At 49.1% G+C, this 21,148-nt stretch overlaps 1 protein-coding gene across 3 annotated transcripts in view; it reads right to left on the bottom strand.

Moving 5' to 3' along the window:
• Positions 1-21,148, bottom strand: part of LOC146857151 (uncharacterized) — a 70,227-nt gene that overhangs the window by 11,597 nt on the left and 37,482 nt on the right. For all 3 annotated transcript variants that reach the window (XM_085647628.1, XM_085647630.1, XM_085647629.1), the window contains one exon: positions 14,854-15,002. In XM_085647628.1, the coding sequence (XP_085503754.1) occupies positions 14,854-15,002 (149 nt within the window). The remainder of the gene's footprint in view (positions 1-14,853; positions 15,003-21,148) is intronic.

Genomic DNA, 21,148 nt, shown 5'->3' with positions numbered 1-21,148 from the left:
AGCCAGTGAAGGTCTCTCAGGTGTCCGGTGATGTGGCTGGTTCGTGGGATGTCGAGGATGAGTCTGGCCGAGGCGTTCTGGATCCGCTGGAGTCTCTTCTGGAGCTTGGCGGTGGTACCGGCGTAGAGGGCGTTGCCGTAGTCCAGTCGGCTGGTGACGAGGGCCTGGGTGACGGTCTTCCTGGTCTCGGTGGGGATCCACCGGAAGATCTTCCGTAGCATGCGTAGGATGTTGAAGCACGCCGAGGAGACGTTGTTGACTTGCCTGGTCATGGAGAGGGAGGAGTCCAGGATGAAGCCCAGGTTGCGTGCATGGTCTGTTGGTTTGGGTGCGGTGCCCAGGGCTGGAGGCCACCAGGAGTCGTCCCAGGCGGAGGGGGGAAGAGCCCAGGATGAGGACCTCCGTCTTGTCAGAGTTCAGTTTCAGGCGGCTGGTCGTCATCCACTCGGCTACCTCTTTCATCCCTTCGTGCAGGTTGGCTCTGGCGGAGGCGGGGTCGTTGGTCAGGGAGAGGATCAGCTGGGTGTCGTCGGCGTAGGAGATAATGCTGAGGTTGTGTTTGCGTACGATGGCCGCGAGGGGGCTCATGTAGACGTTGAAGAGGGTGGGGCTCAGAGATGATCCTTGAGGGACGCCGCAGATGACTTCGGAGGCTTCTGATTTGTATGGTGGTAGGCGGACTCTCTGTGTCCTTCCGTCGAGGAAGGAGATGATCCATTCCAGCGCCTTGTCCTGGATTCCGATGTTACTGAGGCGCTGTACTAGGGTGCGGTGGCAGACCGTGTCGAATGCCGCGGAGAGGTCTAGGAGGATGAGGGCCGCTGTTTCTCCATTGTCCATCAGGGCTCGGATGTCATCGGTGGCGGCGATGAGGGCGGTCTCGGTGCTGTGATTGGCTCGGAAGCCGGACTGTGAGGGGTCGAGGGATCCGTTCGTCTCGAGGAAGGCGGCCATCTGCTTGTTGACGGTCTTCTCGATGACTTTGGCTGGAAACGGGAGGAGCGAGATGGGGCGGTAGTTCTTGAGTTCGGTGGGGTCCGCTGTTGGTTTCTTGAGTAAGGCGCTGAGTTCGGCGTGTTTCCAGCTCTCAGGGAAGGTGGCGGTGTTGAATGATGTGTTGATGATGTCTCGCAGGTGGGGTGCGATGACAGCGTCGGCCTTGTTGAAAACGTGGTGAGGGCAGGGGTCGGTCGGTGATCCGGAGTGGATGGAGTTCATCGTGCGGATGGTGTCTTCGGTGCTGATCGGGGTCCAGGCGTGGAGGGTGGTGGTGGGGGGTGATTGTTCGGTCATGGTGTGCGTTGGTTGGTTGTTGAAGCTGTTGTGTATGTCCGTGATCTTGTTGTGGAAGTATGAAGCGAGGGAGTTGCAGAGGTCTTGTGATGGGGTGATGTCGTTGTTTCCTGCGCTGGGGTTGGAGAGCTCTTTCACGATGTTGAAGAGTTCCTTGCAGTTGTGTGCGTTGTTGTCCAACCGTTCCTTGAATGCTGTTTTCTTGGCGGCGCGGATAAGCTGGTGGTGCTTCCGGGTGGCAAGCTTGAAGGAGGTCCTGTTGTCCGGTGTAGGTTCCCTTCTCCAGACTTTCTCGAGGGCTCGGCAGTTCTTCTTGGAGCTCTTGAGTTCGTCGGTGAACCATGGGGCTTTCTTGCTTCCGGGTCTGCTGGGCGGGGTCCTCAGCGGGGCGAGCTCGTCCGCGCAGATGTTGATCCACTTCGTGAGGTTGACGGCGGCCTGGCTGGGGTTCGCTGAGCTGGCAGGAGGGTGCTGGCTCAGGGAGGTGGCGAGCTGGTCTGCTGTGATCTTGTTCCAGCTTCTGCGGGCGGCCTGTTGCTGGTGGTGGTGGGTCGTCGTTCTCTTGAAGGTGAAGTGGATGCAGCTGTGGTCCGTCCATTGGAGCTCTGTGGCGTGGCTGAAGTCGATGTCTGTGCTGGAAGAGAAGACTGCGTCGAGTGTGTGTCCGGCGAGGTGGGTGGGGGTGGACACCAGTTGCTTGAGTCCCAGGTTGGCGAGGTTGTCCAGCAGGGTGCTGGTGTTGCGGTCGTTGTTGTTCTCCAGGTGGAAGTTGAGGTCCCCCAGGAGGATGTAGTCAGCGGAGGGGAGGGCATGCGGGCTGACGAAGTCGGCGATGTCCTCGCTGAATTGCGTGCGTGGTCCAGGGGGTCGGTAGATCAGGGTGCCTCTGAGGGTGGTGTTCGGGTTGGTGTGGATCTGGAAATGCAGGTGTTCGGCAGTGGTCAGGGTGTTCTCGGTGCTGGTCGTGAGACGGATGGTGTTCTTGTGGATGATGGCGATGCCTCCTCCCATCTGGTTGGCGTTGCGGTCCCTCCGGACGATCTTGTAGCCCTCTGGGATAGCGATGGCGATGTCGGGAGCTGATGAGGCGTTCATCCAGGTCTCTGTGAGGAAGGCAACGTCAGGGGCTGTGGCGTCTAGGAGGTTCCAGAGTTCGATGGCGTGTCTGTGGACGGAGCGGGTGTTGAGCAGGATGCACTTGAGGTGGGTGCTGCTGCTGTTCGACTTGGCGGGGGCTGGTGTGCGGCAGGTCCGGATGCAGGTGAATTTGCAGGCGTGGCAGCTGAAAGGTCCGTGGGTGCGTCGTGGTGTGGCTTGATGGCATTCTGGGAGTCGGCCAGAGTTGAGAGCGATGAGGGTGGCGGCGGAGTACGTCAGGCGGGTCGGTCGGCGGCATCGGGGGCCAGGGGTCCTGGCGCTGGTCGCGATCCGGTCGCGGACGGGCGCAGACGGGCTTACCTTTGGCGCGCCTTCGGCGCACAATCGGCGCGCCCGCTGCGCGTGACCGCTGCGCGTTCGCACGGTCGCCATATAAAGGCGAAGTGCGCGGGTGGGCGGAGCAGCTGGGAGGCGGGAGCGGGGCGGGAACAGAATGAAAAAAGGGGCGGGGCTTGCGGTGGTGGCGGGAAGCGGGGAGGGAAGGCGGCGATGTAGGCGGGCTAACAGGAAGGACACAAGCTGGACAGATAAACAGGCAAATATACTTTATTAAGCACAAATGGCGAACAAAACAAGGGAAAAAGAAACTCAAACACGGGCAGGGAATACAGATGACAAGCACAAATGGCGAGAGAAACAAAGGCAAAACAAACGGCAACGGAGTCAGCCGGCGGCGAGGCAGGCAGCGCGGCAGGGACAAGGCTGAGGGGCACACGCAGCAGCTGGTGGCCGTGCGGCGCGGGGGTGTCCCACAAGTGGGTCACACTTACCTGTGTCGCACGGTCGCCATATAAAGGCCAAGTGCGCGGGTGGGCGGAGCAGCTGGGAGGCGGGAACAGAATGAAAAAAGGGGCGGGGCTTGCGGTGGTGGCGGGAAGCGGGGAGCGGGGAGGGAAGGCGGCGATGTAGGCGGGCTAACAGGAAGGACACAAGCTGGACAGATGAACAGGCAAAAATACTTTATTAAGCACAAATGGCGAACAAAACAAGGGAAAAAGAAACTCAAACACGGGCAGGGAATACAGATGACAAGCACAAATGGCGAGAGAAACAAAGGCAAAACAAACGGCAACGGAGTCAGCCGGCGGCGAGGCAGGCAGCGCGGCAGGGACAAGGCTGAGGGGCACACGCAGCAGCTGGTGGCCGTGCGGCGCGGGGGTGTCCCACAAGTGTGGCTACCCTCACTGGGGAGTGGCGTTGGCTGTGGTCACACAACACAAGCACAGTGAGGGTTCCGATCATTTTAGGTGGCTACTCCATAAAGTTACACTAAATACTTGATATTTATTTCTTTTTCTTCTTCTTATGCCCTTTAGATAGTTTGACAGGAGCATAGGGACCAGTCCGGACCTGAACTTGGCTTGACTGCGAGCAGACCAAATGTTTAAATAGCACAGATCCTTTAGAAACATTGTTTTAATGATGCAAAGAGGAGGCCTATAATAAAAGTCTTTGTCCGCCAATATCCTTCTATGATTTTTTTTTATATCTACTGTCACTCTCTGAGGACTCACACAACATATGGTTCCTCTGATAGACACAAAGCAGAAGCGAGTACTACCACTTTGCAAGAGTGGCTAATTGGTTCTCCCCGTAAAAGAGTAATAGATTTAAAATTGGTAAGAGCTCCCAAAGAAGCCAACTACATACTTAGGTCATACGTAGTACTGAGACGGTATCAGATTATAATGCATGCAACAGGAAGTGGGTGAGAGCCATCATCCTTTTAAAAACAATATTTTGGGAAGGAGGTAAGCCCTTTCCAGTCCTCCTCTCACGACAAATCTGTTTGCTCACATCTTTTAAATGGGCACCTCAGTATCTTTTCTCATATAATGTGCATCTTGGGAACATACATCACATTTCCGTTAACAACCTCTCCCACTTCCTAGAGGGAACACTATGAACAACACCATTCCAAGACGTCTCTCTAATTTATCGTGTGAGAAAAGGCTTTTGCGGACCGTTGGAAGGCCGGGAAGCAAGCTACTAGTGTGGTTTTTTGGACAGCGGAGGTAACTGCAGCTGGGCCCTGATGGGGAGGGTCGCTGTTAGAGGCCTTCTGAGGTGGCCCAGTGAAGGCCACAGCGACAGACCCACAGTAATGAGGCAGACGTGGGGAAGACGGGCTTGTAGTCCCCAGAGGAGGGGAGTCCATGCTATACAGGAGGAGCAGAGAGAACTACAAACAAGCATTGGCATAGCCAATAGGTCTCGCTTTTGGTATCTTGTAAGAGGGTAGTTAGGTAGCATATATTTTTATGTGCAGTAAAGTTACATTGAATTGGAACATTACAGTCACCAGTTGTGCTCTGTCCAACTGTGTGCAAGCATATGTAAATGCAAGCAATTGTCCTGATCGTACCTTGCAATGGGAACAACAAAGTGGTTCATGGGCTAGAGGGTGCACCCTACCACCACTCATACCACGCTCCCTACACCCATTAGATCATAGCTCAGAGATCGATACTTTATATGTTCGGGTTTTCATGATTGACCGTTAGGTGCTCTGCTGCCAGTTTGGAAATGTAACATGACAATTGCTGCTGATGTCTATTGATTTGCTGTCTCAAGTTTACATGGTGAAAAAGGCCAACTGAGCAGTCTGTCCTTCCACGGTCGGTAAACTGAGTGCTATTAAATAGGGCATAGTATCAATCACCTGTTAATTACAGCGCCTAGACGTGGCATAAGCGGGGCATGCAGTGTCACATATGAAACTGGCAATGTCTCATTCTGAATTTGCAGTGTAAACTAGCACATTCGGTTTTGCAACCATCCTCTATGGGGGTTGCCCAGCATGGGAGCTCCAACACAACTATCGACAGCCCCATGAAACTTGTAATGCATTAGATCACTTGCCTTACACAGGACTGTAGAGGTTAATGACGAATTAGAAAGCATGGGGAAAACTATTATTTTTAATAAGTCCACCGTGCCCCGCTGTGAATCCCAAATTCTTTGTAGACTGTAAAATATATTTTCCCCTTCATAGCCCATTTAATGTGCCTGATCCATTAACTGGTTGCGAACCTGGGCCTGAAAGCGTAGGCTCTGCTCTCTTGGACGATTTTTTATAACCTCTCAGCTCGTTAACTACCTCTATATACCGACCAAACTGGCATTCTAGAATATCTGTCAATGGTGGGATTTGAACCCTTGCATGAGAAGGGAATCCAGCATCACATGCACATGACCTTGCCTCGGAGCTATAGCACCTGTGGTGTTGCAAGGGAAAAATGTTTCCCCTCAGGACCCCACACGTCATGGGCGTTTACAATACAACACCAATACAATGCTCGGATGAGTGTACCTGGGAGTGATATATATTGTAAGAAGGAGGGCTGGCCAAGAAATATTTTTAGCTTATATAGCAGTAACTCGTACCAGAAGTATTGGAGCCCTTCACTTTGAGGCAAATCCTGTAATCGCCCCATGCCTAGAGTCACAGGATGTTGGGGCAAAGCCCCGAAGAACCTGAGAAGGCGGAGCCCGGGCTCCAGAGAAAAGGATTAGCATGGCAGCCCCCGCTGAGAGTTAAAAGTATTGGAGGTTACATTACACCCGATCACCGGTCATTGGGCACGGGGCGAAGTGATAACTCAAACTTGGTTCTCTTTGGTGGCAGCTCTAGGCCACACACACACACACACAAACACACACTCTCCCACATCAGACAACCCAAACAAAGCAGGAAAGTGCCACCTTCACACCACAGCTGATGGCCAGAAGGAACTAATCATTTAGCTTTTTGCATCAGTTCACTACTTTTGATGTAACCTTTATTTTTACAGTGCTATATTGCGCGAGACCTGAAGTGCTTTACGTGCGTACCAGTTAATTTTAGCAGGCACTGGAGCCTACAAATATTATCCAATGCACAGCCGCTCAACTAAAACCTGCAATAGAAATGGTTTTAGGCCAGTCTTGCGGCCCCCTTCCTTGCATATAGTGGCAACGCCTGCAGAAACACTATTGCTAGCGAACTGCTTTGCATCATAGGGATTGTATTTCACAGTTGAAGATCCAGTATAATGGGTTGTTGCTTGTGGACCACAAGTCGCACAATTCTCTGGGAAGGCAGCTTGGAGTAGAAGGAGGAGGAATAGAAACCGAACCTGCGCTGTAAGCCATGCCTTGCACATCTCCTTTATATTTTTATTTGGCGGAGACGAGAGAGTAATTCAGCACTTTCATATCTGTGACAAATCAAACAAATACAAGTTCCGGCATCCCGCGAGTGCTGCTAAATATAAAAATAAAAATAAACGGAGCGCGGTGAGCCTAAATCGGGCGCTGCGCTCCGAATTAAAGTAAACCAGTGAATGGTGCACGCGACAACAAGCACCAGGGCTCGATAATTTAAAACACGTCGCCCCTGAGATGCGGGAGCTGCTAGTGTGCGTGCACGGTTGCAAGCAGCAGCATGTTTCCAATTATCGCGTCCGCATCTGGGCACGATAATTGGAAACATATGCTGCTGCTGCGCGTAACCACAAGCATTAGGCCATGGGCGTGCACATGGGGTGGGACAAAAAGAGCCTTTGGCCAATTGCGTGCTGTCTTTGTTAAAAAGACGCACGCAAAGGCCAATAGCCTGGGGCAAAACTACAAGCACACGCGCGAGCTTGTGCTGGATTTCTGAAAGCCCTTTACATAAGGTAGAGGCGAGCAGCGCATGCGCGCTGCGCTAGGCGCGACCTAAAAACTGTACCTGTAGAGTGAGGCAAAGAGAGCCTGAAGGACACAAGTGACTCTACAACACTATATAAGGGGGGGGGGCTCAGCCCTGCTGAAGCTGTGCCCACTGGGGCTGTCAGACAACGACCCAGAGCTGGAGCAGCGCAGTGGGGTATTGGGATAGCTCCTGTAGAGAGTGGAAGACATGCACGGAACCCTGAGGAATTTTGATTCAGGGACAGAGGAAGTGGACGAGAATATACGGGAAGAAGGTGCCATACCCTAAGACCGCAGGAGGTTGGTCAGTGGGATCAATATCGCTGCAGCTTGTACTCCAACTCCTGGACATTAGGACCTGAACTGAGCCAGGCTCCCCATCTGAAGGAACGGTTACATGGTGAAGACCAAACCCCATAATGGGGGACAGTCCAATAAGATTGGACATTACACCATCTTGGGAGGGAGACGCCAAGGAGTGGACCATAGGGTGGCACCCCAGCCATTGTGTGGGGCGCAAACACCGGGCACGGCAGAAATACTGGAGGCCTTAACAGGGTCAAAAGTCACTTGAGGCCAAAATGGAGTCGATAGCCATTGATATTAACCACCTTCGATTAGATCTGCGCAAAGTAGAAGACAGGGTCACGACGACAGAAGAGGACTTCGCTATTTTGAAAGCTGCAGTGCGCAATCTGCAAACAACTGTAGCTGTCCTTAAATGCAGCACGCCTCAACTCGACCTGCACCAGGAAGATGCTGAGGGTCAATCTCGCCATACCAAGCTGCGTCTCCTCAGATTCCCGGAGTGTGCAGGGGAGCCCTCTGCTGACCTGTTTTTAGAGGAATGGCTCACCACGGCCTTGCGCCTCATGCAACTATTCAAATTCTTCACTACTGAACGGGCTCACAGGGCCTTGGGCTAAGTGCCGCGCCCAAGGGTATACCCGCGAGCCACTATAGCCCATCTATTCAACTACGGGGATAGAGACATAATATTGCAACATGTTCTAGAAGATAGCCCCCAATATATAAAGACACTCCAATTTATATTTATCCTGAGTATAGCTGGAGAGTGCAGGACTTACGAAACAATTTCCTGTCAATTAAGCAGAGACTCTGTGGCCATGACATAAAATACAGTCTGATGTTTACCGCATGGCTTCGGGTCCAATACGAGGGCAGGGTGATATTCTACGAAACTCCCCAGGATACCCTCAACTGGATGGAATCCATAAGCCTGCAACATGCCGACCGAGGGCCTGAATGGAAGGAGCAGAGGCTCGAGGCGATCACAGCAACGTCAGGGGACTTCTCAATAAAAGAGAGACACTCCTGCAAAGGGCAATGAGGGATGGATCCTAGTCAGCACAGATGGGACTCTGCGAATAGAGCATGAGCCTCTTGAGACATAGAACTCATACACACTGTTGGAAATAGTCCCAGAGACACAGGTAGATACTGTGCCCTCGGGTTGATCTATTATACATCAAAGTGGCTACTTCGCTATGACACGGCCGAGATACTGCAACCAAGAGCAATAGGTCATTGTATGCAATCACTGGAAATTTGTTTTCGTAATTCGGGCTTCATAAACCACCCATGAATAGATATTGTATCTGAGATTTTTAGTGTACAACTTGAGGATGCGGCCCACAGTTTAATTTTTGTTTCTCGGTCGCCAGGAGTTGGGCCTGAGACTGCTGGGGCAGGGTGGAACCCGAGGCCAAGCACCTGACAAGGTTAGTCCAGACGCCACATCGTGATATCCTGCTGAGGCCCCACCAGGGTCTCGTGGGGATCCACAAACCTTGTGGTCTGGTCAAGAACTAGAACGAGTAAAGTTATACAGGTATTAGTTGGGGGTTGAGGGGTTAGGGAGGGAGTTTGGGGTGGGGATTACTGTCCTCTTGTCTATCGGTTATGGCGGGAGTGATGAGTGGCTACTTCCTGTTGGTGGGTACGGGAGGGCGATATCATGGGTATTTGCAATTCCTTTATCATCTTGTTTTTCATGGAATTCTGTTGTTGATGTTAGCTTTAGGGGACAGAGAAGCTTTCCAGTTGAGAGGCACTGCTGGATGTTGCCAGGGCTAATTATTGAGGTTTCCTTGAATGTACATGGCCTTCCTTCTATTTTTATCCATTTTTATTCTTGTTTTTCACTGATATCACATGGATAACTTAAAAACTGGTTATAAATGTATAACTTTGAATGTACGTGGGTTGAAAAATTATGTGGGGCAAAGAAGGGTACATGCATATCCGAAACGGTATGGGATAGCAATAGCGTTTCTGCAGGAAACTCACTTGTGGGGGACTGTATAAAACATGTTCAGAGACACCGGAGGGGGCAACTGTATGTAACATCTTACCCTGGCTATGCAAGGGGGGTCCTCATATGGGTGGCACCCGGAGTCCCATTTAGTTCCACCAGAACTTGCCTAGGGTTATGTAGTACTGGAGGGCACCCTTGATGCACATGACCTGTGCCTGGTAAATGTATACACGCCAAATGTAAATGACGGCGCCTTTATGGGCGCATTGCTTAGGTCAGTGCAAATACCCCCAGGGGTGGAAATTGTAACTGCAGGGGACTTTAACTGCGCATTGAATGGAGAGCTGGACAGATTCTTCACCCACCGACCTGACGGTAAACCGACAGTAATGGCTGCATTGCACCAGGCGCAGGAGGGTCTTGGGCTGGTGGATATCTGGCATTTGAGTAAATCAACTACACAAACATATTCATGTCATTCCCCAGCGAAGGACACGCATAGTCGCTTGTACTTCTTCTTTATACATATATCCGTAGCCCATAGAGTTCAGGACACCAAGTATGTGGTTCGCTACCTTTCGGATCACTCCACACTAATAATTAGATATGTACTCCATAGGCCTGTCCTCAGGATACCACTCTGGCGGCTGCACACGGATGCACTCACTGACTTGATATTCCTTGACACAGTGAATAGGGAGTTAGTACAATATTTTGATCTTAGTTGGGAATCCACAGACAGCAGGGCCACAAAGTGGGAGGCCCTGAAGATGGGGTGTGCATGTCCACATCGGTCGGAATACGACGTACACTATAGAATAACCTTACTAAACAAGAATATGTACTAGAGTCCTTGGAGTTGATGCCCACATATACAGCAGGGATAACGGACTGGAACAACCAACGACAAGGGGTCGCTGACGTATGGGATCAGCTGGACAAACATGTTATGAGTACTGGCCGTCAGCGATGGTATATGGAGGGGAATAAATCTGGGCATTTACTGCCGCGTTTGATCGGTTCAGAGGCTGCAGTGCAGCCAGTCCTGGCAGTCCGACAGAGGGAGGGTAACCTGGTTTGCACGTAGTAACTGATTAATGAGGCGTTCGTGGAGCACCTCCAGAGGGTGTACTCGGAGCCACAGATGCCACAGCAGCAGAGAGCGGTGAACGATTATCTGGTGGGCTTACCACTCTCATGTCTTACAGTGGAAGATCGTGAGGCTCTGGGGGCTCCGGTAACTAAACAGAAATTGCTGTGTGCCGGGAATGCCCTAAATCCGCCAAATCTCCGGGGGCGGACGGCCTCCCAGACGAATTTTATCCGCATTTCCCAGACCTCCTCACCGATAAGCTGATGACCGTCTTTGCAGAAGCCTTCGAAAAAACAGGAGTTACCAAGGTCAATGAGAGAGGCTCTAATAGTAGTTATACCGAAACCTGGTAAAGACTCCTCGGAGATGGGGGTCTTATAGACCCCTCTCTATGCTGAACGTGGACCTCAAACTCCTAAGTCTGGTATCAGCGGCTAGACTTCTGCCTTTTCTCCCACAGCTTTTACATGATGACCAGTCAGGTTTTATTACCTGCAGGAACATACTGCCCTATTTTCGCCCGACTGGCACATGTTATGCAGCCACCGGGGCAACAGGAAGATTGTTATGCCCAAGCCTTTCTCGATGTGGAGCAGGCCTTTGATTCCGTGAGATGGGATACATATGGCGGGTACTCCATAAAATGGCTTTGCGCTCCCTTTTTATAAAATGGATTAAATTGCTATATATGAACCCACAGGGCAGAGTGCGCACAGGGAGATACGTTTCAGACGTGATAGTCCTACAACAGGGTACCAGGCAGGGATGTCCACTTTCCCCCTGATCTCTGCCATAGGTATGGAGGCGCTGGCTTGCCTGCTGAGACAAGTTCTGAGAGGATGGGGAGTAAGATCGGGCACGACCGAGCATGTTGCCTCGTTGTAAGCAGGCAACGCAATGGTATACTTGAGATAACCAGACTTTTCGGTCCTGATGATGCTGAGAGGTATCAGGTCTACTCATTAATAGAGTCAAGTCTCTGCTGTTCCCGCTTGGATGGCCACGAAACATACCAAAAGACCGGCATCCACAAGCAGAGCTACCCTGGATGGTGGGCAAAGTCCGATATCTGGGAATTTATATCTCCCACGATGAGAAGCAGTTTTATGATAATATGGGGAGAGTGATGGACGGTTTGCGTCAGCCTATACAATTCTGTAATACACTACAACTGTCTTTGATGGGCAAGATAGCCCTTATAAAAATGGTGGTGGTGCCCCACTGTCTCTATGTTATGCAGGGAACTTTTTAAGAACTCCCATGAAGTGTATTCAAACACCTGGACTCACTTATAGTGGAACTTCTTTGGAGTGGTCGAAGGTGCAGGGTAGGTCTTTACACGCTGCGATGGGAGGGTGGGGTGGGAGGGGGGGAATCTGGAGGTCCCGAATCTGGAGCTGTACTATTTAGCCACTCAGCTATAACTTACGATCCATTGTTTGAATGCTGAACCAGACTGGGAGAGATCCCTGCTGGCCTACAATTGTGATGGCCATCAGCTGGGATCGCTGCTGATGTGTGGCAGACAAATACCTTGGACTTTCCCTTACCTCGTCCGACTGATGGCTAGACTCTGGGAAAAGATGGCCAGAGGATCCTGAAAAGAGCTTCTTACGCCGCAGATCTGGTAGTCTGGATCATACGACCCTTTAATAGAATGGCTCAGCTGATGTCTTCGGAAAAATGGAAAGGGGGTGGGGGGTGCCTGACTCTGGCTGATCTGTACTCAGGAGGGAGGTTTATAACAATGCAGGATGCTATAGCCACAATACGAAATAGCTGCTGTAGCTCACCAATTGTGGGGAGATTCTAAGACACCCCGGACCCACTCACACAATGGTGAGTATGGCCGGGTGCAGCCGGCTGGTCGCACATCTATACCAAGCACTGCGTAAGGATAAGCAGCTTAAGCCACTGAGAGTGCAAGAGGGATGGAAATCTCTTAGGGATGAACCGCTATCATTCAGGGATTGGTTTAAGATACATGCAAGGGTCCAAAAGGTATCAGTGAGCACCAGGTTTAAGCAGATTAAATTAAACATAATTCATATGAACTACCTGTCCCCCAGGCACTTGCATACTATCTTACGAACGAGATAGTCCTGCTGCCCGAGATGCAAGGCTGCTGAGGCTGATTACTTGCACATGCTCTGGTACTGCCCACCAGTGGCTACTTTCTGGGGATAAACCCTAACACAGATTTAACGGACCACAGGTTGGGACGTACCATTGAAGATTAATCAGTGCTTGCTAGGCCTACTACCTGACGACCCAAAGCGCAAACTAAGCAGATGTTTCACAGTGCAGGGTCTCACGGTGGCAAAACGTTGCATAGCGATCTATTGGATGAGCGATAGGCCCCTGACTATCGCTGAAATGGGAGAAAGACCTGTGGGAGTGGGCGGGGCAGAGGAGGAACATATATACGAAAGACAAGAAGAGACGATAGATTACCAGAGGTGCTGCTTGCCTGGGGGAATATGATATGACTTGTTTGTCCCGGACGGACTCTAGGGTCCCGTGCACTGTCAATTGGGGGACTCGGGCAAGAGAGGCTGCTAGATGATGAAAGTGGGGTTAGAAACAGTTCAGTTTGATAGATGGGATAGCAAAACAACCCAAGGCTTGGGCCTTAGTTTGCCCATTTACACCACACACAAGGAAAAAACAAGAAAAAAGAGACCAAGGATATAGAAGAAAGGAAAAAAGGGAATCTTAGACCCTTCTCTATATGAAAGCTTCTGGAAAGGATAGGAGGAGGAACGTTGGGAAATTTTACAGGTTTACTGTTTATGTGTGTTATTATTCGCTGCCATTGATGCAACATAAAGTGATATGGTCAAGTGAAAAGTAGCCTTTTGTGTACAGATTACATAATGAAACCTTAATAAAGACACTTAAAAAAAAAAGAACAAAAGGATTATCACAGTGCACATCTTCTCCCCAATGGTCTTTCAGATGGGGTAACCAACACCAAACCCTTTCTTACTAAATTAATCTGTGGGATTACATGTTAGCAAAATACCGATCTACAGCCTTCAACACAGTTTAATAACAAGTCTCCTTAAATGCCTGTTGGTTTTAATATATACATTTTACAAGTAAGCCACCCCTTCCATACCTTTTCATAATAAAATAAACAGACAAATGTCGTCTGACATAACTTTTTCCAAGAACAAATCAAGACTTTTGTCTTCACTGGCTTTTCACCATAACAAACTGAGGGCTCCTGTACTTCACATAAACTGGCAACCATCAGGCGCACAGTCCTACTGTTAAAAATATATAAGTGCAAAATTACAGTTGGCAACACACACGACCCCTCTGAAAGGGGCATAACATGGGCTCTCACACAAACTCTTAAACTCGACTGTTTGTCAGAAGCAGAAGCAAGCCCCCAAACCCCTCACTTGTACAATAATCGGAGATAATCCATATAATGCAATACCTTCCTATAGGCCTTAACTTAATGGAATAACTATTCACTGTTAAGGCCAACTGGCTGTAACTTACTATTTTCACAAAAAATTAGCTATGCCTATTTTGTTTGTCGTACATTTTCATAATTACAAGATTAGATTTATCGCCCCTGACATAACTTTTTCTAATGAACCGATCCAGCCTGTAGCCTTTATCACTGGCTTGTCACCATAACCGTCTAAGGCTTGCTGTAATCTGCATAAGCTTTCCCATAAGGCAATTACCAGTATACAGTAAAAAAAAAGTCAATATGTACCGAATTACAGTTGGCAAAACAATATTCAAGCCTTCATACAATGGCATAACAAGGATTAAAGTGAAGTTCACATTTTCCATCCCTTGGGTAACCAATACCAAAACCCTTGCCCACTATGGCAATCTGCTACATTCCTTTTAACAAAACACCTGTCTAGAAGTTTTAACACAGTGTAATGACATTCTACCCTTAAAAGCCCATTGGCTTTATATATGTATTTTACAATAGGCCTACTGCCTCTGCCTTTGCCATACCTGCAAAATAAACAGATCAGGCCTATATCCTTGATAACACAGCTTTTCATCATAACCATCTAGGTCCGGCCATGTTCAGCATAATCTTTCCCACTAGACAAAAAGTGCAATCCAAGCACTCTTTTTCAGTGAAGCACCACATCTCTGAAAAATTAATATCTATATTCAAAGTAATCAACATTTGGCTCGGCTAAAGACCCTCCCAGTAGTGCATCTGAAGGCTACTTTTCTGTTGAATACATATGGTTAAGCGAGAACTTTGCAGTCAAGCCATACCCGAAAATGTAACCCCTTTAAGAGAAGGGTAAACACCATTTTCTGTGTGACCAGGGAGCATGGCACTGTTTGTTGAATCAAGAGGTACCTTTAAATGGACCAGTTTGGATCCAGGTCACGTCAAATTTTGACTTGTAATACTTTGTTCTGCATTTCTTTGGCGCACCAGGCGCCTTTCCCTTCTGCAACGTACTCTCCAAGGAACTACAAATGCTTTCTTCTCTATCCGAAATGTCCCTGCCAAAAAAGAAGTGGAATTGTAAAAGTTGATTGTTGTTATTATGTTTGAGACAAAAACGTTTCACAAATAAAACTAAAACTTTGTTAAAGTGCATTTCTTACCACTTCAGCACAACTTGACGAAGGACTGACAGAACATTTTCCTCTCATAAATGAATATGCTAGATACCTCTAAAATCTAACTAGGTATATTTTCCTACACAGCCATGGTCATTAATTTGCGTTTTTTTTATGTTGAGCAAGTTTTAAAAGCATCTTCAAAAGGGTTCTGACTCTGGGCCCACCGCTCACCCCCCACCACAACTGGATAGAACAAGGCTTTATAAAAAAAGAGCTGGATGTGAATAAACCCTAGAAGTGCCTTCACAGAGGGGTCAGAGTCAACGCACCACTTAACAAACATTTGCAATGCAATAGGTCTCGCATTAATGAGAGTTTAAGCTATTGGCAATGCAATACCTTAAACTCTTGCAAATGCTAGACCTACTACATTGCAAATATTTGTTTTGCTAGCACTCATGTGGCGCTTTCACATTTATGAAGGCCGTGGCCCTTTCTTTAGACAAGCCGCTTCTAAAGAAAGGGGCACGTCCGACATTAATGTGAAACCGCGCCATGGGGGCTTTGACAAAAAAAAGCATGTTTTGTCAAGTTGACAAACAGATGTTTTAAGTCTGCTAAAAAAAGATAAAAATACTGGACATTCTTGAGTGCGAATTAATAGCAGGGTGGGACAACTGCGTTGATGGTAGGGGTCTTTCATCATTATAAATGATTATTATATGCATTGATGCAGTCAAGGGTATTGTGAACCCCTAGATTTAGCAGCTACAGTGGGGATGGAATTCTTACGGGCCTTTTCTGTCTGCAATAGATCAGAAAAAAGCTCATACTATGTTAGTGTAGGGGACGAGAAAGCTAAACTTAAGGAACTAGAGGGGGAGGGCATAGAGGATAAAATTGGAGAGTAAGGGTAAACAAGGAAGAAAGATGGGCAAATAAGTAAAAGAAGGAAGCAACTTTGATAGGAAGAGTAAAAGAAAGGAATGGTGGCACAGAAGGCAGGGTGAAAGGATACATAGGTGAATGGATGACTGAGTAAAAGGAAAGGGGAGTGTGACTAGATTGAGGGACAAAAGGATCAACTGATGGTTAGATGGATTTATTGAGGGAATGCTAGGTCACAGGATGGGTGGGTGGATGTTTGGACAGGCGCACGCATAGGTGAAGGATGAGTAAACTGATTGTTGGATGGAATGGGCCATTGATTGAGGGAATAATGAATGACTGATTAATGGATGAGAGAGTGAATGGATAACAGAACAGAAAGGTGAAATGGAGCATGTCAGCGGGTAGATAAAATGTCCTTGTTCAGAGTTCACAGTATATAAAACTGCAAAAATAAATAACATTGAATGCATACATCTGGCATTGTTTGATAACACCGAAAATTACGGAAATATAGTCCAATTCGACAGGTACGTTTTCTGGACGTTTTGTGAGACAGTTCCACGTGACCACTGGAGTTATGCACAGCACAGTCCGCACGGCTGCCTCAGATCATTTTGACGGGTGAAAATAATGTGGTCACAGCAGAGTTTCTAAAAACACAGAAAAGGTTTTTTTTTCGCCTTGCGTGTCCTCCTACCCCTCTACTTCCCTGTTGTTCCGCGTGTACCTCTTTACTAAGTAGCGTCTTGAAGTCTGGGGTGGGGAAGTGGGAGAAGTTGGAATGTGTTTTTCAGTAGGCGCATCTTTTCCGGGCATATTTCTTGGGGGTCTCTCTTTCCCTGTATGCCTCGTTACTGGAAAACTCACCCGAGACGCTGTTTCTCCTCGTGTGCCTCTTTGTGGAGCATCTCCTCTCTGAACGGCTATTTTCACTATGTGCCTTTTTACTCCGCAGTTCCTCTGATGGGATGAATTTCCCTATGTGCCTCTTCACGGGGCAGCTCCTTTGAGGCACTGTCTCGTTATGTGTGCCTCTTTCCTGGACAGCTACTTTGAGAAGCTACATAAGATCAATTACCACATTAGTACATTCTCAACAAATGTTCTAAAAATCGCTAGCACAAATAATCAGGTATTTCTTTATTTTTTGAATACAAAAAAATCCATTAAAAGTAATCTACAATGTGACCACAAATCCGTCTTTCTAACTTTGCAAAAGAAGAAAAATAAGTCTGGAGTCGGTGATCCAGACAGGAGACGTGCGAGACGTAGTCTTTCTGCCGGGCTGTATTTCATGGAGGGGCAGCACTGCTACAAGCCGGCACCCGGGAGTGAGGTATGACACCGGGGAGCGTTCAGGGGCGATGAACAGCGCTGGTTAGGGGATGGCACCGGGGGGTGTTCAGGGGCGATGAACAGCGCTGGTTAGGGGGTACAGCACCAAGGGGGCAAATACAGGGCAGGGGCATTACTACGGGTGACTCTCAGAGGGGAAGGCTGTATGGGCTCATCCAAGAGGGTATGTAGCGCCACCGCTTGTTTATATTTGCATCGCACTTTCACTTTAGCGCGATGCAAAAGTAAACACGCGGCCGCCTTCAAAATTGAAAGCCACAGAATGCCAGGCCACATTCTTCACTGTCTCCGCCTTTTACGCTACAGATCTTCCCTCATTTGCTGATGACTTTGGCAGAGCAAATTTTGCCAGCAGTCAGTCTGCAGTGTGTTTATGCAGCACCCCGACAGAAATGTTCCCTTTGATCGCATAAATCACATTGCTTTGACACCCGGCTCAATAGCGTGGGCTAGAACAATGCAGCCAGCGCCACCGACTCCGTCGCTATAGACTGCACGGTGTATCATTTAGTCCAGAGTGCTAATGAGACACCGAATACACTGGGAGCTGTCAATAGAAGGACTCTTAGCGCCCTGCAACTGGAGAATCAATGCGGTTTCTCAGCTATAATGCGGTTTCTTAGCTATAAAGTCAAGAAAATTATAGCTTTCGAGTGAATGGTGGAAGGGAAACAGGACACAACGTGAAGCTAGGTGAGTGTGCGGGGCCTAAGGGAGACAGGGCGGTCACCAACCCCACTTCCAAAGAAACCCGACAGAAAACCAACGACAATAGATCTTGCAACTGGGCAGCGCATGCGCTCCAACGCAGGCGAGACCTAAAAAGTGTACTGACATTTTACTCCCTAGAGCACGGGTACTCATAGTATGGCCCGCGGGCCACCAGCGGCCCGGCAAGCCTTTCTTGGCGGCCCGCGAACCTTGCAGACATCGTACCGCTGTTTGTTTTTTACAGTGTCAGCAAACACAGACTCTGCTTTGTGGGGGCCGGGCGATTCAAGTGATAGTCTGAGTGGAGCTGCAGGAGCGCTAAGAAGAGGTGAAATACAACAAAGCCTCGTTATCATGCAAATGGTCTCTTAAAGACCTGTGAAGTACTCGGGTGGGGCTGTGTGTGTGCCCGGGAAGGGAAGCTGCCTCAGCTGCCACACAAGGGGGGGAAGGGGGGGGGGGGTGTGAGGTGACAAAGAATGACAGAGGACAGCAGGGTGTGAGAGTTGGGTGAGGTGACAGAGAGTGATGACAGAGGGAAATAGAGAGAGACAGAAACAGACAGAGACAGATAGAGACAGACAGAGACAGGGACAGATAGAGACAGAAACAGATGCAGAGACAGATAGAGACAGAGACAGATAGAGACAGAGACAGGGGCAGACAGAGCTAGATAGAGGCAGAGACAGGGACCGACTGACAGAGACAGAGACAGATAGAGGCAGAGACGGAGAGAGGTAGAGACAGACAGAGACAGACAGCGATAGAGACAGCGATAGAGACAGAGAGAGAGACAAAGATAGAGGCAGGGACATATAGAGGCAGAGACAGATAGAGGCAGAGACAGAAACAGACAGAGATAGAGACAGAGAGACAGGGACAGATAGTGGCAGAGACAGGGACGGGGCGGACAGATAGAGACGGAAAGGGAGACAGATAGAGACATGGGCAGACAGAGCTAGATAGAGGCAGAGACAGGGACAGATAGACAGAGACAGATAGAAGCAGAAACAGACAGAGATAGAGACAGAGACAAACAGAGACATGTACAGACAGAGACAGATAGAGGCAGAGACAGGGACGGGGCAGACAGATAGAGACAGAGACGGAAAGGGAGACAGAGACAGGGGCAAACAGAGACAGGGACAGACAGAGAGAGAGAGATAGAGGCAGAGACAGGGACAGACAGATAGAGGCAGAGACAGACAGAGACAGAGAGGCAGAGAAACAGAGGGAGACAGAGACAGAGGGAGACAGGGAGTGGGAGGCAGAGGGAGAGACAGAGGGAGGGAGACAGAGGGAGGGAGACAGAGGGAGAGGGAGACAGGAGGGAGACCGAGAGGGAGGGAGACAGAGGGAGACAGAGAGGGAGACAGAGAGGGAGACAGAGGGCGACAGACAAAGGGAGGTAGACAGACCGAGAGAGACAGACAGACAGAGGGAGGAGGGCGACAGGCAGAGAGAGGAGGGCGACAGACAGAGGGAGGGAGACAGAGGGAGAGGGAGGGAGTCAGGGGGAGACAGAGGGAGGGAGAGGGAGACAGACAGAGGAAGACAGACAGAGGGAGGGAGGCAGAGGGAGGCAGACAGAGGGAGGGAGACAGAGGGAGGGAGACAGAGAGGGAGACAGAGAGGTGGATAGAGAGAAAGGGGGATAGAGAGAGAGTGAGACGGAGAGAGAGGGAGACGGAGAGAGAGGGAGACGGAGAGAGAGGGAGACAGATAGAAGAAGACAGAGAGGGAGACAGAGGGAGGGAGACAGGCGGAGGGAGACAGACGGAGGGAGACAGACGGAGGGAGAGAGAGGGAGAGATAGATAGAGAGAGGGAGGGAGACAGACAGAGGGAGGGAGACAGAGAGGGAGAGAGAGAGGTGTATGCCGGGTCCGGTGGCTCAGTGGACGAAGGCGTCCGCTGCAGGGGCCTGTGTTCCACCTCATGGTCACAGTTATTTTTTTGTTGCTCTAGCCCCGCCCCCAATGACCCCGCCCCCAAGGTGCGGCCCTCGGCCACAAACCACACTGTAAATTTGGCCCCCGCGAGAAAGTTTGTGAGTACCCATGCCCTAGAGTAAGTCCAATATGCCCACTAGAAAAACAAAGGCTGTCTACCACATCCAAAGCAGTCTAGCCCTGCTTTTACCCACAGTGACCCGATATATAGCAATCTGAGGCTTCAGCAGTAATGTCCCACAAGGAGGCGCTCACCAATATCTTTACTTGATATTTAATTTTGTGAATTTTGAGCTACAAGAAAAACATAAATATGACATATTCTATATTTCAAATCTGCCTATAAAGATTGACATTCACATGCATAATTCAAATTCGCTTTTATTTCAACACCCAAAAGTATCTGGATCGATACTTTAACCGAGGCTAAAACAGCTTGGCACTCTCTACTTAGTACACATTGACATAAGCCATGACATCACTGCATTACACAAAGAAAAGGATTCTAAAGTCTTACTTTCAAGGTTGCTCACACCAAAAGCATAACCAACTGAATTATCCAATCAGCTAAAGAAAATTTGTATGATAGCAGAATATCGTACCCAAAATATTGTGTCCCAAATATTGTTTACAAAAATATCGCCCCACTAGAGTTGATGATGGGCCATTTTATGCCCGGTGGGCCAAGACTTTTGTAAATGATATTGAGGACACATTATTTCTGTCACGATATTTTTGCTAACGATATTCTGGCATGCAGCCCAAAAAAACCATGCATATCTCACAGAAAGTAGGAATACGATGAACTGATATTTGTAGAGCGCGCAGCTACTCCGAGGAGTATCCCGGCACTAATGCAAGGGAAAAGGCGATTAGCTTTGAGAAAAAAGCCAAGCTCTCAGTATGTTTTTAAACTGCTGTTCAGATTTAGTTTGACGAATGTCAAGGGGAGTTGGTTCCAGGCCGAAGGGCCCAAATAAGAGAAAGAACAGCCGCCCACTCTAGAACAGTGGATCCTTCGTACCAGGGCCAGAGCACTGTTAGAGGAACGCAACTTCTTGTTTGGAAGGTAAGAATGTATCCTAGACAAAAGGTAATTGGGACAGGTGTGGTGCAAGCTCTGTAGGTAAGTACTAGAGTTTTAAACAAGATGCGTTTACTCACTGGAAGCCAG

This window comes from Triturus cristatus, chromosome 3_2, assembly GCF_964204655.1.
Source record: "Triturus cristatus chromosome 3_2, aTriCri1.1, whole genome shotgun sequence".
Lineage (NCBI taxonomy): Eukaryota > Metazoa > Chordata > Amphibia > Caudata > Salamandridae > Triturus > Triturus cristatus.
Note: the sequence above shows the minus strand (reverse complement) of the source record. Positions and strands in the feature narration are given on the sequence as shown.